General features: G+C 36.2%; 1 protein-coding gene across 5 annotated transcripts in view; it reads right to left on the bottom strand.

Moving 5' to 3' along the window:
- The window catches only part of RELCH (RAB11 binding and LisH domain, coiled-coil and HEAT repeat containing), an 80,697-nt gene that overhangs the window by 24,886 nt on the left and 40,609 nt on the right, over positions 1-15,202 (bottom strand). For 3 of the 5 annotated variants that reach the window (XM_062569847.1, XM_062569852.1, XM_062569848.1), the window contains exons 11-15: positions 11,936-12,048; positions 7,339-7,429; positions 2,533-2,604; positions 1,574-1,714; positions 874-1,038 (exon numbers count right to left, since the gene is read on the bottom strand). In XM_062569847.1, coding sequence (XP_062425831.1) covers positions 874-1,038; positions 1,574-1,714; positions 2,533-2,604; positions 7,339-7,429; positions 11,936-12,048 — 582 coding nt within the window. Of the gene's footprint in view, positions 1-873; positions 1,039-1,573; positions 1,715-2,532; positions 2,605-7,338; positions 7,430-11,935; positions 12,049-14,110; positions 14,202-15,202 lie in introns of those variants that run through there. The other 2 variants (XM_062569850.1, XM_062569849.1) reach the window with 2 other exon arrangements.

The following is a 15,202-nucleotide window of genomic DNA, read 5'->3' as shown; positions in this document are numbered from 1 at the left end:
GAGGTTCTTCTCCATCCAACTCTCCAGCCTATCCAGGTCTCTCTGTATGGCAGCACAGCCCTCAGCTGTACCAGCCACTCGTATCATTCATGATACCCTGATTTATCTTGACCACAAGCATACTTTAATGTCATCATCTCCTTGTCCCCCTTTAGTCAGTTACTCTCAAAAGAGCAAAACAATACAGCCTTCTGCATCTAGTGGTTCATGTCCAGGAACATACTGATATTCTGAAGGAAAAGTTTTCAGTACATTTTGGAAGCCTGATTTGGTCTTAGAGACCAAACTAAAAACTGAAGAAATCTGTCACCTGTACTCTGAAAATAAGCATCTTGGCTAAGTATGTTACTATTATAATACAGTCTCAACACTTTCCAGATATCCACCAAACCGAATTTGCAGACAAAGTAACCCAGAACTGCAAAAGACTTAATAAACCACTTAATTCTTCTATTTTTAAAAAAATCAATAAATATTGCACTTAACTAAACACTCAACTGTGTGACATTTGAAAAAATTTAAATACAGGTCAAATGTATTTGAAATAACACACATTTTTGTTTTCTGATCAAAATCAGAAGAGTTTGCCAAAATGCATTTTACTATGAGGCTCTGAAACAAAATAATGTTAAAGAAGCATTTGTTTTTATACAGAGTACAAGTAGAAGTTAGAAGCTGTAACAGTCTAGAAAAAGTCTCCCCCATAGAATAGAAGTACGTTTTCACACACACACATATACACATACACCATGTATATATACATATGTACATACATACAGAGAGAGAGAGAGAGAGAAAGAGAGAGAGAGAGAGAGACGAGATAGTCTACACAGGCAATAAAGACACAGAAAACTCTCCAATGCAGGAACATACCCTGAGCAATTTTTCAATCTTATTAAGCAGCGTAGGTATAAGATGGAACTGTAAATTTCCCAGTTCTGTAGTCCAGGCAGCATAAGCAGGTAAAAATACCTGATGTGTTGCACTAACTACACGTTCTGAAGGGTCTCCTAAAGCTGAAAGCAGCAGTTCAAAACCCTGACAAAAGACAGTAAAGAATATAATTATTCTTCCTACAATTTGCAAAAAAGAAAGATAAACAGTATGTGGTCCAAATCAAACAAGTTTTTACCTATCTGCCTTCAAAAACTGAAAGATAGGAGGAGAAAAATCTTCATTTTTAAGCATCTGAAGTGTTATTATATAGTATTAAGATGAACTGCAATTAGGCTTTACTGTAGCTGACTAATCTTTGCTAGCAAAAGATATCAGATTGGTTAATAGCTTCTGGTGGGGAATAGTGAAGTGTTGTTGAATGCGAATTACCGAATTATTAGAGAAGCTTCTATATGAGGCTTACCCCTGAAGTAATAATGATACTTCTGATGCTTATAAGTATTTGTTTTCTTTTTGGTCTTGGTGATACAAAAAAAAGCAATATTCCTATGAATAATCCAAATTTCTAAAAGTATCTGAAACTATTTAATGGAAATATCTGAACTTATACATTCTTCTATTCATGAAATAACTATAGAATACACTTCATATGTATAGAATCCATCCCAAATGATACCTGTTGATATTTGTCTGGATCATCAATATATCCCATGATGATGCCAAGGCTTTTGATCACAGCTTCTCGTACCAAATCTGCCTTATCTTCCATTAGCATTTGCTGAAGCATGGAAAGTACTAATGAACTACGAATTTCTTTCTGTTTGTAAACAAGAAATATACATGTTAAATGTGATGAAATAAAATATAATTGCTTATACCGTATTTCATAAATGCTTGCTCTTCTATTAGTGCTCTCAAGCAACAAACTGCTCCTCTAGCTGCAGATCTCTTTATGAGTATTATCCACCCAGTCCTCACCACAGAAAGGATGAATCAAGATTCAGTGTCAGTAGCCTCAGCAGAGATCCTTTTGTCCTACTAAACATAGAATTCAGGTTCTTTAACTATTACTGAAGCACATACTGAAAACAAATAACAGCCAAAACCTACTATAGGCCTAGACTTGGAAGAGCACTTAAAAGAGAATTTTTAATCAGTCTGTTGCTAAATCAGAGAAATGGGTTTTTCATTTGGATTGCTTTCATCTTTTTCAGAAGATCCAAATTCCAGCTGGCCACTGACTACATTTTGCTACTTTGTTTGCTACGCAGCTCTCTTGATGTAAAACATTCCATAGTGTCAGAAAAACTCAGTTATTGGGTGCTAATTATTTTTGTCACTAGTGATTTTCTTAATCGAGCCTATCTTTCCTTCATCTTTACTGAAACAAAGATAGTTTGGTCAGACCATACTGGTTATCAAGACTTTTTTATAGCTAGATAGATCTGTCTTCCTTTACAAAAAGCCGTCTCCTCCTTAACTTCATTTATTGAATCTCATAAACTTGATATACAATGCAAGTGCCTATGTGAAATGTACACCCTTCAGAATATTTAAGAAGGATGGCTATGTCACACAATAGGTTGCCACCTTGCTTTCACTCAGAAAGTGTTAGGAGTGAATGTTAATACTTACAGGAAGGTAAGGGGCTAGAGCTCCACAGGATTCTGCTACCAGTAGCCGCCTCTCTGGGTATTTGTGGTTGATCTGGTGAAGAGAAATAGAATGGTTATCTGTTTTGCAGTAACCAGCATTCAAAATGTGATTAGAATGAACTGCAATACAAGGATAAGCATGCACCTCTTTATATAAACATTAGCTGTGTCTGTAGAAGCACAAATAGGTACTAAGCAGTCTAATTCCTGCACTTGGTCATAAAGGAAAGGCAGCTATACTCTTCTTTGGTTGTCCTATACACTGGAACCTATACTAAGAGAAGAATCTGAGAACAGTGTGTGTACACCTGTATTTACATGAAAAACGAGTGCAGCATAGCTTATACGTTGCTGGAATGAGATAAAACATATGCTTTCAAGAAGGTGAGTAACTTATGTGCTGCCATTTCCCAGAATATTTTGTCTTGTGTAGCCCTTCAGGAGCACAATTCCTCCAAGAACTACACAAGTGCCCTCTAGTGATCTGAGTCCACCAGTGTAGCACAGCTGCCTAGATCTTGCTGAGCAATCAGAGTCCAACGACAACACATGTACTAGGCCAATAATATTTGCTTGCTATTGCACTCAAGTCCAGCAGAAACAACACACATCTGAGATGCAACTGGAAAAAGCTTCTCTTCCTGAGAACCTCTTGATCCTGCCCTGCATATCTTTCTTTCTACTCAAAGGTCATTCAAAAATTATGCCTTACAAATTAGATATCTGACACACTTCTAAAACAAATTTGCATCATAGTGTGGTCAGCTTTAATAGTAAGTAAGAAAAGAACACTAATAGCTGCACAATGAAACACGTGATACGTTTCAATACACTTTGTGAATAAAAGACAGGAAAAAGTGAGTAAGATGATCCTGTCACATAAGATACGCAAGTAATATGACTATTTCTCTTTCTCTTGTCATGCAGTATGTAGCTTTGATAAGACAACTGTCTTAGCACAGGTCAATGTACTGATTACCTTCTTCACCTTGGTCTTTACTGGTAAGATTTGCTTTCAGAAATCCCACATCCTTGAGAGAAGGGGAAAATTTGGAGCAAAGAAAACCTACCCTCAGGAGAGGACGATCAGATTACGGAGCATCTAAACAACCTGGACATACAAAAGTCCTTTACTCCTGATGGGATGTATTCACAAGTGCTAAGGGAGCTGACCAATGTCACTGCAAGACCATCCTTGATAATTTTGAAAGGTCATTTCAATTGGAAGAGGTTCCCAAGGACTGGAAAAAAGCAAATCCTTCTTCAAGAGGATTCAGGGAATCACAGGATGGTCAGCCTCACCTCACCCTAGAAAGGTGACAGCATAAATAAACCTGAAAACCACTTCCAAACATATGATCAAAAAGAAGGTGACTGGGAACAGTCAGCATGGATTTATGAAGGGGAAATGACGCTTGACCAACCTGATAGCTTTCTACGATAACACAAGTGTACTGCTCTCCTCTTGTCTGCCAAGCCTTCAGTAAGATTTTCAATAGTGTCTCTTGTAATATTCTCATAGACAAACTGATGAAATACAGGCTTGCCAAGTAGACAATGAAGTGGACTGAAATCCAGTTGAACTGTCGGGCTCAAAGAGTTGTGATCAAAAGCACAAAGTTCAGATGGAGGCAAGTCTGTGATGGCTTACCTTAGTGGTTGATACTGGGGCCAACACTGTTTAAGTTTTTCATCAATGACTTAGGTGATTGGACTGAGAATATACTTGGCAAGTTTGCAGACATTCCAAAATTGAGATTGATACACCAGAAGCTGTGCTGCCAGAGGAACCTCAACAGGCTGGAAACCTCACAAAGTTCAGCTAAGGAAAATGCAGTGTCCTGCACCTGTGGATGAATAACATGCACCAGTACAAGCTGGAGGCCAACCTGTGGAAAGGCAGCTTTGCAGAAAAGGATGCGTGGGTCCTGGTGGACAAGTTAAATGTGAGCCAGCAATATGCCCTGGTAGTAAAGTAGCCAACAACATCCTGTAGGCAGAACACTGCCAGCAGGTGGAGGGAGCTGATTCTTCCTCTCTATTCAACACTGGTGTGACCTCATCTGGAGAGCTGTGTCCAGTTCCGGGCTCTCCAGTACAGGACAAACACAGACTTACTGGATTGAGTCCAGCAGACAGTCATGAAGAAGATTCAGAAACAGAGCTGACATATAAGGGGAGGCTGGGATTGTTTAGCCTGGAGAAGAAATCAGTGGGAATCTTGTCAACTTTCACAAATATATGTTGAGGGGAGAGTAAAGAAGATGGAGGTAGACTCTTCTTAGTGGTATCCAGTGAAAGGACAAGAGGCACAGACTTAAATACAGGAAATTCCATCTAAACACAACAAAACACCTTTTTACTTTGAGGGCAGTTAAACACCGTAACAGGTTGCCCAGAGAGACTGTGGAGTCTCCATCCTTAGAGATATGCAAAACTCGACTGGACATGGCCAAGTTTTGAGTAGGGGGATTGGACTAGATGACCTCCACAGTTCCCTTCCAACCTTATCCATTGTGTGATTCCTGTCAATTATACTTGCTTAAGAGAAACTACAGATGAAGCTGTACTAAGAATCAACTTTGGACAAGCTGTTACTACCACCCCAGCATGCTGCACATGGGAATTTGACCATTAATGAACTATTAATATTTGCAACTTTCTCATTTTTCTGATATGAAAGCCCCAGGAAGCATCTCAAGAATGAAGTTTTGCCAGGATCATTTGAAAGACACTCATATGAACAAACAATAAGCCTCAGGACTAAGCCAAGGACTCAGGCACAGGAGAATCTGTATGCATCAAATGTTTTGTATTCATCCTTCAACAAGGTACATTTAATATTTTGGAAGCATGGAGAGTTCATAGAAGAAAAACATCATGGGCATGCAATTGCTGTAAGTCCTATAGTATCTTTGGCTCACTTGGCATTTTCTTTGCCCACTATTGGATGGAAAATGCTAATTAACATAAATTCCCTACTGGCCTTAGACATTCGCTCAGCCTTCCGAAGCTCTGACTACCTGAGGGAAACAGAAAAATATACTACTTCCATCTGGTTGAGGCAGACTGGCAAGGCAATATAAATGTCACCCCTGATATTTCAAAGACATACTGACAAAAAACTTAACAGAAATATAAAATATTTATTGTCATTTCTTTGCCTTTTGTCCTTAATAACTAAAATTACATTCTGTGGAAGTAAGCTGGTCACTATCTTTGAGCAAGCTTTCAGTATCTACAGAGGTTGAACTAAACTCAGATAAGCAGGCTACAAAATCATACATGCAGAGCTGTGAAGAACAGATAGAAAGATCATGAAGACTAGCCTGATGGCTCTGAGGTCCAGAACATTTAAGTGAAAATGCTGGATCTTCCGAAGGCTCAGTCAATTTACATGTGTAAACAGATTTTTGTTAAGATCCCAACTGCACTGATGCTTTCACAATTAAGGCGTCTACTGAGAGAAGGCAGAAAATTATACTCTATTTTGAGTTCCCTCACCTCAGTTTTGCAACAATGATAACCAGCTTGTATTTTGCTGGAAAAAAAGGCTGATCTTATTTCAATACTGCAAACAAAGTCTGGCAAAATGCATTAAATACATGTAACGATGGCATATGGCTTTGGCAGCCTGATATGCTGCACTAGTAAAGTTGGACTGATTTCTCTGGTGCATCAGCAACTATATCAGCAAGAATCTGCTGTGAAGAACATGTGCTCTTACTGAGCTGGGACACTGCCTAAAATACATTTGGAAGACTGAGAAAACAGAAGATGGTTTATTTTGTATTCCAGTACTACTTCGAAGGGTCTTCCATTTGATTAACAGATGCATCAGTCACACAAATAAGCACAAATGCTGCTTTTAGTATGTATTTCTACTGTCAGAAAGCATTAATACTCTTAATGCTTGGACTTTTCTGTGAAACATAGATACTTCCTGAATAGATGGCCAAGTTATGCAAGTGGAGAACCAGTAAACAATTATCAAACCAGAAAGACGGCACCAAGGCAAGCATTACCCCTTTGTTATGGCTTATTTACTCACTGTCTTTGGGCAATGATGAACTTTCTTTTCTTCTTTATGGTAGGAAAATATCATGCATTTTCACCTGAACTCATGTTGTCCTGTTTCTATGCCTCAGATGAAACAGTAAGAACATTTCAGTTTTGTTGTTCAGTTATTTTTATTAACTCACAGTATTTGTGGAAAGGGGCATTGTGATTCTAGAAGTCACATGTATGCTTCAGGTTGAACTTACAGGTGTGAAAGCCATGCCCATCTACAGAAGATTTTTATTTCCTTTAACTACTTTGATCTTTAAGTTTCTGTTAAAGAACTTAAACTAGCTAAAGGGTGGACATTGCTCTTGAGTATTTATTACTTACAAGAACAGTGATTGACAACTTAGAGTGAAAACAGATTTCCAACAGTCTGATATTTACTGTATGGAATTTATAAATGCACCTACCTGACATGGGGAGTATTAGACAATATTGCTGATTAACGTGTGTACATTCTACATATCAATATAACATATGCAGGAATATGCAGGTAATCTCCAGATTGTCTTTGGCAGATTTTCTGGTTTTGAGTTAATTTTAACATTACATAAATGTACATATACTGAGGCTAAAGAACATCCAAATATCTTTCTGAAAAGATTTTTGAACAGCCATTCCTTAAAAACAAAACAAAACAATCCTCCCTTGAAAAAAACAAACCCAAAACTTATGAAGCTGCAACAGATTTACCAGTGTAAAACGCAAAACATTCAGTTACCTGTTCCCAACACTGTGGTAAAAGCTCAGCTTCTACACGTGTTGGTCCAACATGTCGGGCAAATGCCACACACCCAGTCAGTATCATCTGTCTGAAAACATAAATTTAAAGCTTTAACCTGTTTATAAAGTCAAGAAAAGTTCAATAATTCATGATGCACTTATTATGTAAAATAGAAAAAGCAGTTGCCAGCTCAAAGAATTGTTTAAGGGATGGACTCCCGAGCTTGTTAGACTAATGGATAATTTTTGATACTCAAAATTTCACACGATACACCCAGAATTAAAAGTAATACCTTAAATTGAAGGCCACTGACTGTCTTCTCCTTAATATGTCTTTTCCAGAAACTTGCAGATGTAAAAAACTATGACCCAGAGACTGGAAATCTCTGATTTGGGAACCTTTGATTTCCCAGTCTGTGAAATTGGGAATCTCTGACTAAGTATCTGACTTAAATCTTATCATTGAATACTACATTTCACTATTGACTGAAATGTTCTAAGTTCTATCTCAGTATCAATATTTAGTCAAGTACATAAAATAAGATTCTTTATATAGAGTATGCAATGTTTTAAACTTAAAAGTGGAGGTACAGGGAGAGACTCAGGGAAGACAGATCTGTGATAATACACACAGTAAGGAAGCCTGGCGGGTTTTTTAACATGTTTTTAAGTCCATTGACACTCACTGGGATCTACCTACAGCCATCTCTAAACCTGTAGTTAGTTATAATCAGTGATATTTTAACTTTCATTAAATGAGTATTTATCTTGCTAAGGTTTTTGACTTTTACCTTTGTCTCCTGTTGACAGGACTGAAATGATTCTAACTTTGCATGCAGTTTACCAGTTCTATTTGATTTGTGTACCTATGCCAGCACTCAAACAAATGGCTTCAAATTATAAGGCATGGATATGAGATTTTATCTCAGCAGTAAGACTGCAACATCACTGTGAATGTGCTCAATACTGTTTTGAGGAAAGTAAACCAGAATTATTATTTATCATTTTAGCATCATATACACACTCATAAATACTTACTGCAGCTAATAGTATGCTCTTAAGGTTGAAAGGCAGAAAATCTGCTGGATATTTCTTACCATAGCTTAGATAATATTACTATAAAATACACTCCAATAAGAGACATCACATGCAGAATCTTTTCAAGGAGAAACAGTCTACTAAAAAGATGTTTTCCGAGCATTCTTTAGGTCAACTATAAGAGCAAGCTCTTTTTCTTTAGACGCCACCAGGTACAGAGAACCAGACCTTTGATCAAGGTAAGCAGGTTGGGGAAAAACAGAAAGGGAATGATTAGATAAGACTCAAGAAATCCAAACAGGATCTGTGATAGTAATATGGAGACAAAAGACCATGGTAATTCTGAGTCCTACAATGAATAAAGTAGTTATTCAAGTTCCTGTCTTGGTTCTTGACCTACCTAATCACAGAACTGGGTGACAGAGTATATGCTTACGAAATATTCACAGGAAATAGCAAAAACCAGTAATTACTTGAAATATACCTCACTAAAAATAGGCTAAAACAAGCGAGATATTTTCTAAACTGTTTTTTTTCAAAAAAAGAAAAGAAATCTATTTTTGTGAAAATTAAACCATATGTTCTTTTGCCTTGCTTGTAAACTTGAGAAGTTTAATATATTGCAAAAAAACGTTCAAAAAGAATGTTTTAAGTATATAAACTGTTGGCACATTGTGTTAAAAGCATACGAAAGTAGACAACAATTCAGAAGAATGAAAGATGGAAAGGTCTCAACGACAGGTCGTCCAAACAAAGAAAAAAAAAAAAAACATTAACTCTAAGCCGTTGCAAAAGCTGCAGTCTAGACCAGGTATGGGGGGAGCCCTTGTAGAAAAGCGTGTTGTAATAACCTCTTTTGTTAACAAGATGCTGGGAATGTTTGTCATCAAATAGCTCTTTTCAGAGCATTCACTTATGATGCCCTAAACAGAAACGTAAGGCTAGTCAATACTATTCAGCACAGTACTTCTACGCTTATGTATAAAGAAAGCGAAGTGAAATCAGGAATTAGATTAAAGAAACAAAGGAGAAGTTAAAACAGAAGAATTTTGCATAATTTAACATTTCCTAAGTCTTCCTAGAGATTATAAAGTGTCTGCATGGACTGGCAAGCAATTCAGTCTTATGTTATGCAGTTCAAAGTTCTCTTGTCAATCCTTCAGGTTGTATTAAAAAGTTGCTTACCTGAGTTTTCCTTAATATGCTAAAAGTTATGTGCATTCTGTGCAAGGTGGTATTGTATAACCCACAAAAAGTCATATTAGATACACTAAATGTAACATATCTCATCTCTAGCAAGAGTGGTGCTTCTGAGTACATTACTTGGAAATATTCTCAAGAGTGTCCATTTCAAACTATGTTTTAACCAAGTCTTAAAGCACCCCAACATTGACCAATTTTTTTTATGGCTCTCTTGCATCCAAAACAATTTAATTGTCCAGAAAGAAGTTTAGAGTAAAGCTAATGTGTATTTGTTCCTTTAAAGAGGAGAACTCTACACATATTTGTAAAGAACAAAGAGTATATTAATAGGAAAAGTCTTGAAGATAAAAGTGAGCTTGTTATATATAATGAATGCACAAGATCATGGTGATATGGCATCTGTACACACACCAAAATGCCTTTCACAGAGACAACAAGTACAACATAAGCTTTCCAAATGACTGTTAACATACTTTATACGGTCAAATACTTATGAGTGAGCAAAAGATGTATTTTAATGGGTTCATTACTGTAACTGCAATGGCACGTTTCACAGCCTCGTGCATTTCAAAAACTAATAAAAGTCAGCTTCCATGATCTGTCACTTTAATGTACACTGTAGGTCTCCATGGTATGGTGGAAACTGACTGAATAACGTACGAGCAAATGACACTCTTCTGGCGATTTAACCTGAATGTCTTTGCTTACGTCATACTGCATAAGACCACTAAAATATTATTTGAATATATTTAGGCACAAAACAAGCACGCAAACATATACTTTGGTACAAATATATAACATGAGCATAAAATATTGACTGGAATAAACTGTGAATATTTTCTTAGTAGTATTCAGACTCTCTGTGGTTTTCAACAAAAAATTTGGAAGTGATATTCTGCTATACTCTCCAGGAGAAAATATGTGTTTTTGTAACATATACATATAAAAATCTTTAAAATAGTTAAAGGCACTATAGTACCGACTGAAAAATATGCACTACATATTCTTCTATTAAATAAGAGATAAGTCATCCATTTTAGAGATACATCTCTACTTCACAACAAAGAATGAGCAACTTAAAGGAAAAAGCAGCCTGGAATCTCTTCTTTCTTAGCTGTTGGGAAATACAAACCTAACCACAGCTAACTAGGCACAAAGAAAATCCATTCGACAAACTACACTTGATGTTTTTAGCCAAAAGGCTGAGAAGCGATACCACCAGTCCTGTGAAAAATCAACTACAAGGGACTACAAAGGACATGCAACTTCCTGCTTGCCCCCATCACAACTTAATTGTATCTTCACAAACTGCATAGAGTATTGAAAATATTTTAGATAACAGCAGGCTTTTAGAAGCAGATTTCTGGAGAATCTGAGGTAGAACAAAGACCAGACCTTCGTGTAATTTTCAGTCTGCATGGTGCTACTGTGCCATAAATGGCTTTTATTTATTATAGTCTCCAAGTCATCTCTTTCAGTTGCACCTCATCTCTGAATTTTACCATGGGAACAATTTAGAAAGACACTAGAAAACTTCAGGTGCAGAGAATCTTCAAAAAATGCTTTCTACATATTTCATTAAAGACTAATTCAATTGAAGACAGTATAGGGCAATGATAGATACAGATGCTTTACAAAACATTTCTAAGGAAAACAATGGAAGAACTACAGATCACCAAATATGAGAAATATTCTCATTATTAGAGAAGAAAATACACCAGCTAGGGTACTGTCTTTCAACCTTAAGGTTAATCTTACCAAGATTGGTATAAATAAAGTTATATTCCCTGACTACTATGGAAGAACTAAATTAAAAAACAAACAAACAAAGTAAGATTATATTTTATTTCTAATCTTAACTAAACAAAGGTCTGAACACTTGTCAAAATCAAAACTCTCCTTCAATCTTCTGAATTTTTATTGCAACCGCCATGCTATTTTCCCACACTAAACATAAAAGGTTAACTTATAAACACATGGATTATTATGATATGTTAAGGCAGTAGTTAAAAGTTATTGATTTCTGTATCTAAGATTATTAAGATTTATGATCTTAAAGCTTATTTTCAGAAAACATTTCAGTTCATGTTTACAAAAAAAGGAACTGAAATGTTACACTACAGCTTTCCAAGCATATCCCTGTATTTCAATAACCACAAATTGCATATGAAAGTTCTGTTCATCGAAATGGAAAGTCCCAAAGTTTATGTAAATTTCTTGACTTTATAGCAGTAAAATGTCAGCTTAGTGAAACTTGATTAAAATATCCAGTAATACTCAGTTTCCATTAGTTCTGCTTCTTTGACAAAGAAAAAAGTTCCTTCTTGTCCCGTATCACACAAACGCAAACACACCTTTGCTCATCATCTGGTCGTTTGATCAAATTGAACAGTATGTGTAGAAGCTGATCTCTCTCTTTGGGTTCAGGATGAAGGCAGGCTGTACACAGTATGAGTGGGATCAATTCCTAAAAAGTTGTGGGTGGGGGAAAACCAAACAAAGTAAAAATGCTTTGGGCATATATTCATTAATGGTAAAAGAAATTAAGATGATAAATTTAGCCACACAACATCAAAACAGTTAGAGAAGACATTTTAAAGTCTTGATCTCTTACAAAGTGATCTGAAAAACATGAAGGTCTAAGAGTTAGAATGAATTCTCCCCTAAGAAGGATTAGGGGAGAACCGAGACATAACATGAAAAGTTCTGCAAAGTTTACAATTAACATATGCAGGTCACCTGTAACTGGAATTAGAGGACAACAGTAGCTTAAATTTTCTTCATTACCTACTGAACTGAAGAAAGTTCCATAGAAGTCTTACAGTTTAAACATAGCTACTATGGAAAAGCTATTTGAGATGCCATAGAATAAATTTCCAATTAAGCATACATGCAGTTTTGTGTACAAGTTTGAATAAGCATCAAGAAACATATACATTAATAAAGGTGACTGCAGACAAATACCATATATTTTATGATGACTGAGCATTATACACTTTTTAAAGGGATTTTTCCAGAGGTAATATCTGAAGCTGAATCTTCCTTTTTGAAAAACTTTAGAACAATTCAATTCCCATAAAGAACAAATGATCAAGAAAATACTGTATAAAACATTAACTGAAAGGAAAGACAGGCTGTTGACAGCAGCAAAAACCTTTCTAAATATGCCTTCAAAATCTAATGGTATTCATTCCCAGAAGAAACAAACAAGCGTTTTGAAAAACATGGCCTGGAAGTCCCTTTCCTTGACCTCATTCATGTGAGCCTTTAATCCCACCCAATTTGGAAGCCACACAACTTCTACACGATTATAAAATCTTGTTTCGGACAGAAACGTCACAGTAGGAAGGAGGGCAAGGGAGAGGGCGAAGAACAAGACACATGAGGTGTTGCTAAGAAAGCATGGGCAAATAATCAGAAGGCTTCCTCTCTCCCCCTCCCATCCCCACTTTCCACAAATTCTTTGGGGGAATAAATAAGCAGCAACAAACAAGCAGATGACACTGAGAAACACTTCTTGAATTACTAGATTAGATTATATAAAACCTAGAAAAGGCTATAATTATTTGTAATAACTTTGCAAGGAGATGCAAGTTTCTGCCTAAGGAGCAGGCTTTCAAGCGATCTATTTTTGATGCACTTGAGAGGTAAAACTATCAAATAAAGTGGTCATGGGGAAACAACATGAAAAAGATGCTACCTAATATTTTATTTTTCTGAATACTCTCTCCTGTGTTTAAAATAGAGCATTACTTAATCAACTCCTCACAATCTCTTATTTTCATTTTACAAAAGTTATACTTAATGTGCTTTTTTCCACTGAAGATGACCAAGATGGACATCCTAAAATGGACTTTAACATTTTGGGAGATATTTTGTCAAGATTTAACATAATTATGATACAGATCAGAGAATTTAGGATGAAACAGAGGAATGAATGTAGAAATATTCTATCTACCGCTTCAAAAATCTGAAAGTATGGAAAGAGAAATGAGAAACAAATTTGAAGAACTTAGACATTTCTTTTTCTCAGAATTTTAAAGTGAATTTTAAGTAAGTAGGACACAACATAAAATAAGGTGAATTGAAGACCTGTATATTAAATAAAACTTTACAAATGAAAAAGCCCAAAGAACTAAACTTCCTTCTGTTGAAAGCTCTCTTCTACTAGGTAACACTGTTTACTACTAGGCAACACTGTATACTGAGACAAATTTCTGAAATTGAACTGTAAGTTCGTATCACCTTACTGCTCTGGTTCTTAAGTGTTTTTAACAGCAGATAGATAATTAAAATATATATATAAAATATATATATATATATATATTCTGTGAAAAGAAACGTTTAAGTTTTAGGATTTGGGTTTTTATTTTATCTGTTGAAACTGGCACAAAGACTCCAATTTCCAGTTGAATCTGTATGAAAGGAAAACGTGTACGAATATTCACCTAGATACTAATTTATGCATGAAAGCCTGATGAGTAACCTAGAACCATTAATATGGGGCAGATACAAGGCTGTTTCTTTACCTTGCAGAAAGTTGGTTATTATAGCAGATGGCATTAGCTGTATTTTCTTGTCCATTGGTCACATTCTTTCATGCATAATATGGGAGAAGAGAGCGTTCTCTGCATCGCTGCATCAGTGCTTCTACAGTTCCTTCTAGTAATGGGAGCGGAGAAACAGTTGAGAAGTCTTGAACAGTGTTTTACATGTTCCCTATAGACTTCATGGAAGGGAGAGTGAAACTGAAGGTGAAAGGGGCTTCCTGTGGGACACGAGGACCTCAACTGCTCTTATAGGCAGACAGAATAGGTCAAGTGAAGTCTCCCAAAGGCTTAAAAAGAGACAGATTATTCTCTAGATATTCAGAATGACTAAGTACACTGCTGTACAAAAGCATCCTACAGGCATGATCAAGTTTATTCCTTTCTGTTGCTAAGTGTCATGCTTTAGATTGAGACTTGTTTAATAAATCATGCATTTTTCATCTGCAAAACCAGCACAGAAGTGCTGTAAAAAATACTACATTTTCAGTAACAGCATAATGTAAACATTTGGCTGGTTAATTCAGGAGAATTGTTAACAAGACTTTTATTGCTATGGAGACTGTATATGGTGATCAGTAATCAAGGAGAGGACTTCCAGTGCTATTTCATGTTTATGAATTATTTCATATTTATGTTATGCCTTCCTTGGGAAGGAATACCACTTGTGCTGAGAGTTGAGTGAGAAGTGAGAAATTAAAATAAAAAAAATCTTTATTTCTCTCTTTAATTTGCAATCTATAATTCCCTGTTCATCCTAAAGCTCCTTGTTTCCCTATTGCCCCTTACTTTAGAAAACTGTAACTAATTCTCACTGACACCAGTCAACAATACCAGAAGAAGCAGTTTTCAGAAATGAGATATGTTTTCTCATTAGAGTCATAGTAGATTGCCACTATAACATGCCTAGCACTTTTGACCTGGTAAGTGAACCCGGAAATAAAATATCACATGCCAGAGGTCTCACTCCCACTACCATAAAAGTAAGTTTCTATTTGGGGGAGTTTATATCTGTGAACTATCCAGATAGGAGATCATAGGATGGTAAAGTTGGAGGGACCTCTGGAGATCATC

This window comes from Rhea pennata, chromosome 2 (genome assembly GCF_028389875.1).
Source record: "Rhea pennata isolate bPtePen1 chromosome 2, bPtePen1.pri, whole genome shotgun sequence".
NCBI classification, from domain to species: domain Eukaryota; kingdom Metazoa; phylum Chordata; class Aves; order Rheiformes; family Rheidae; genus Rhea; species Rhea pennata.
Note: the sequence above shows the minus strand (reverse complement) of the source record. Positions and strands in the feature narration are given on the sequence as shown.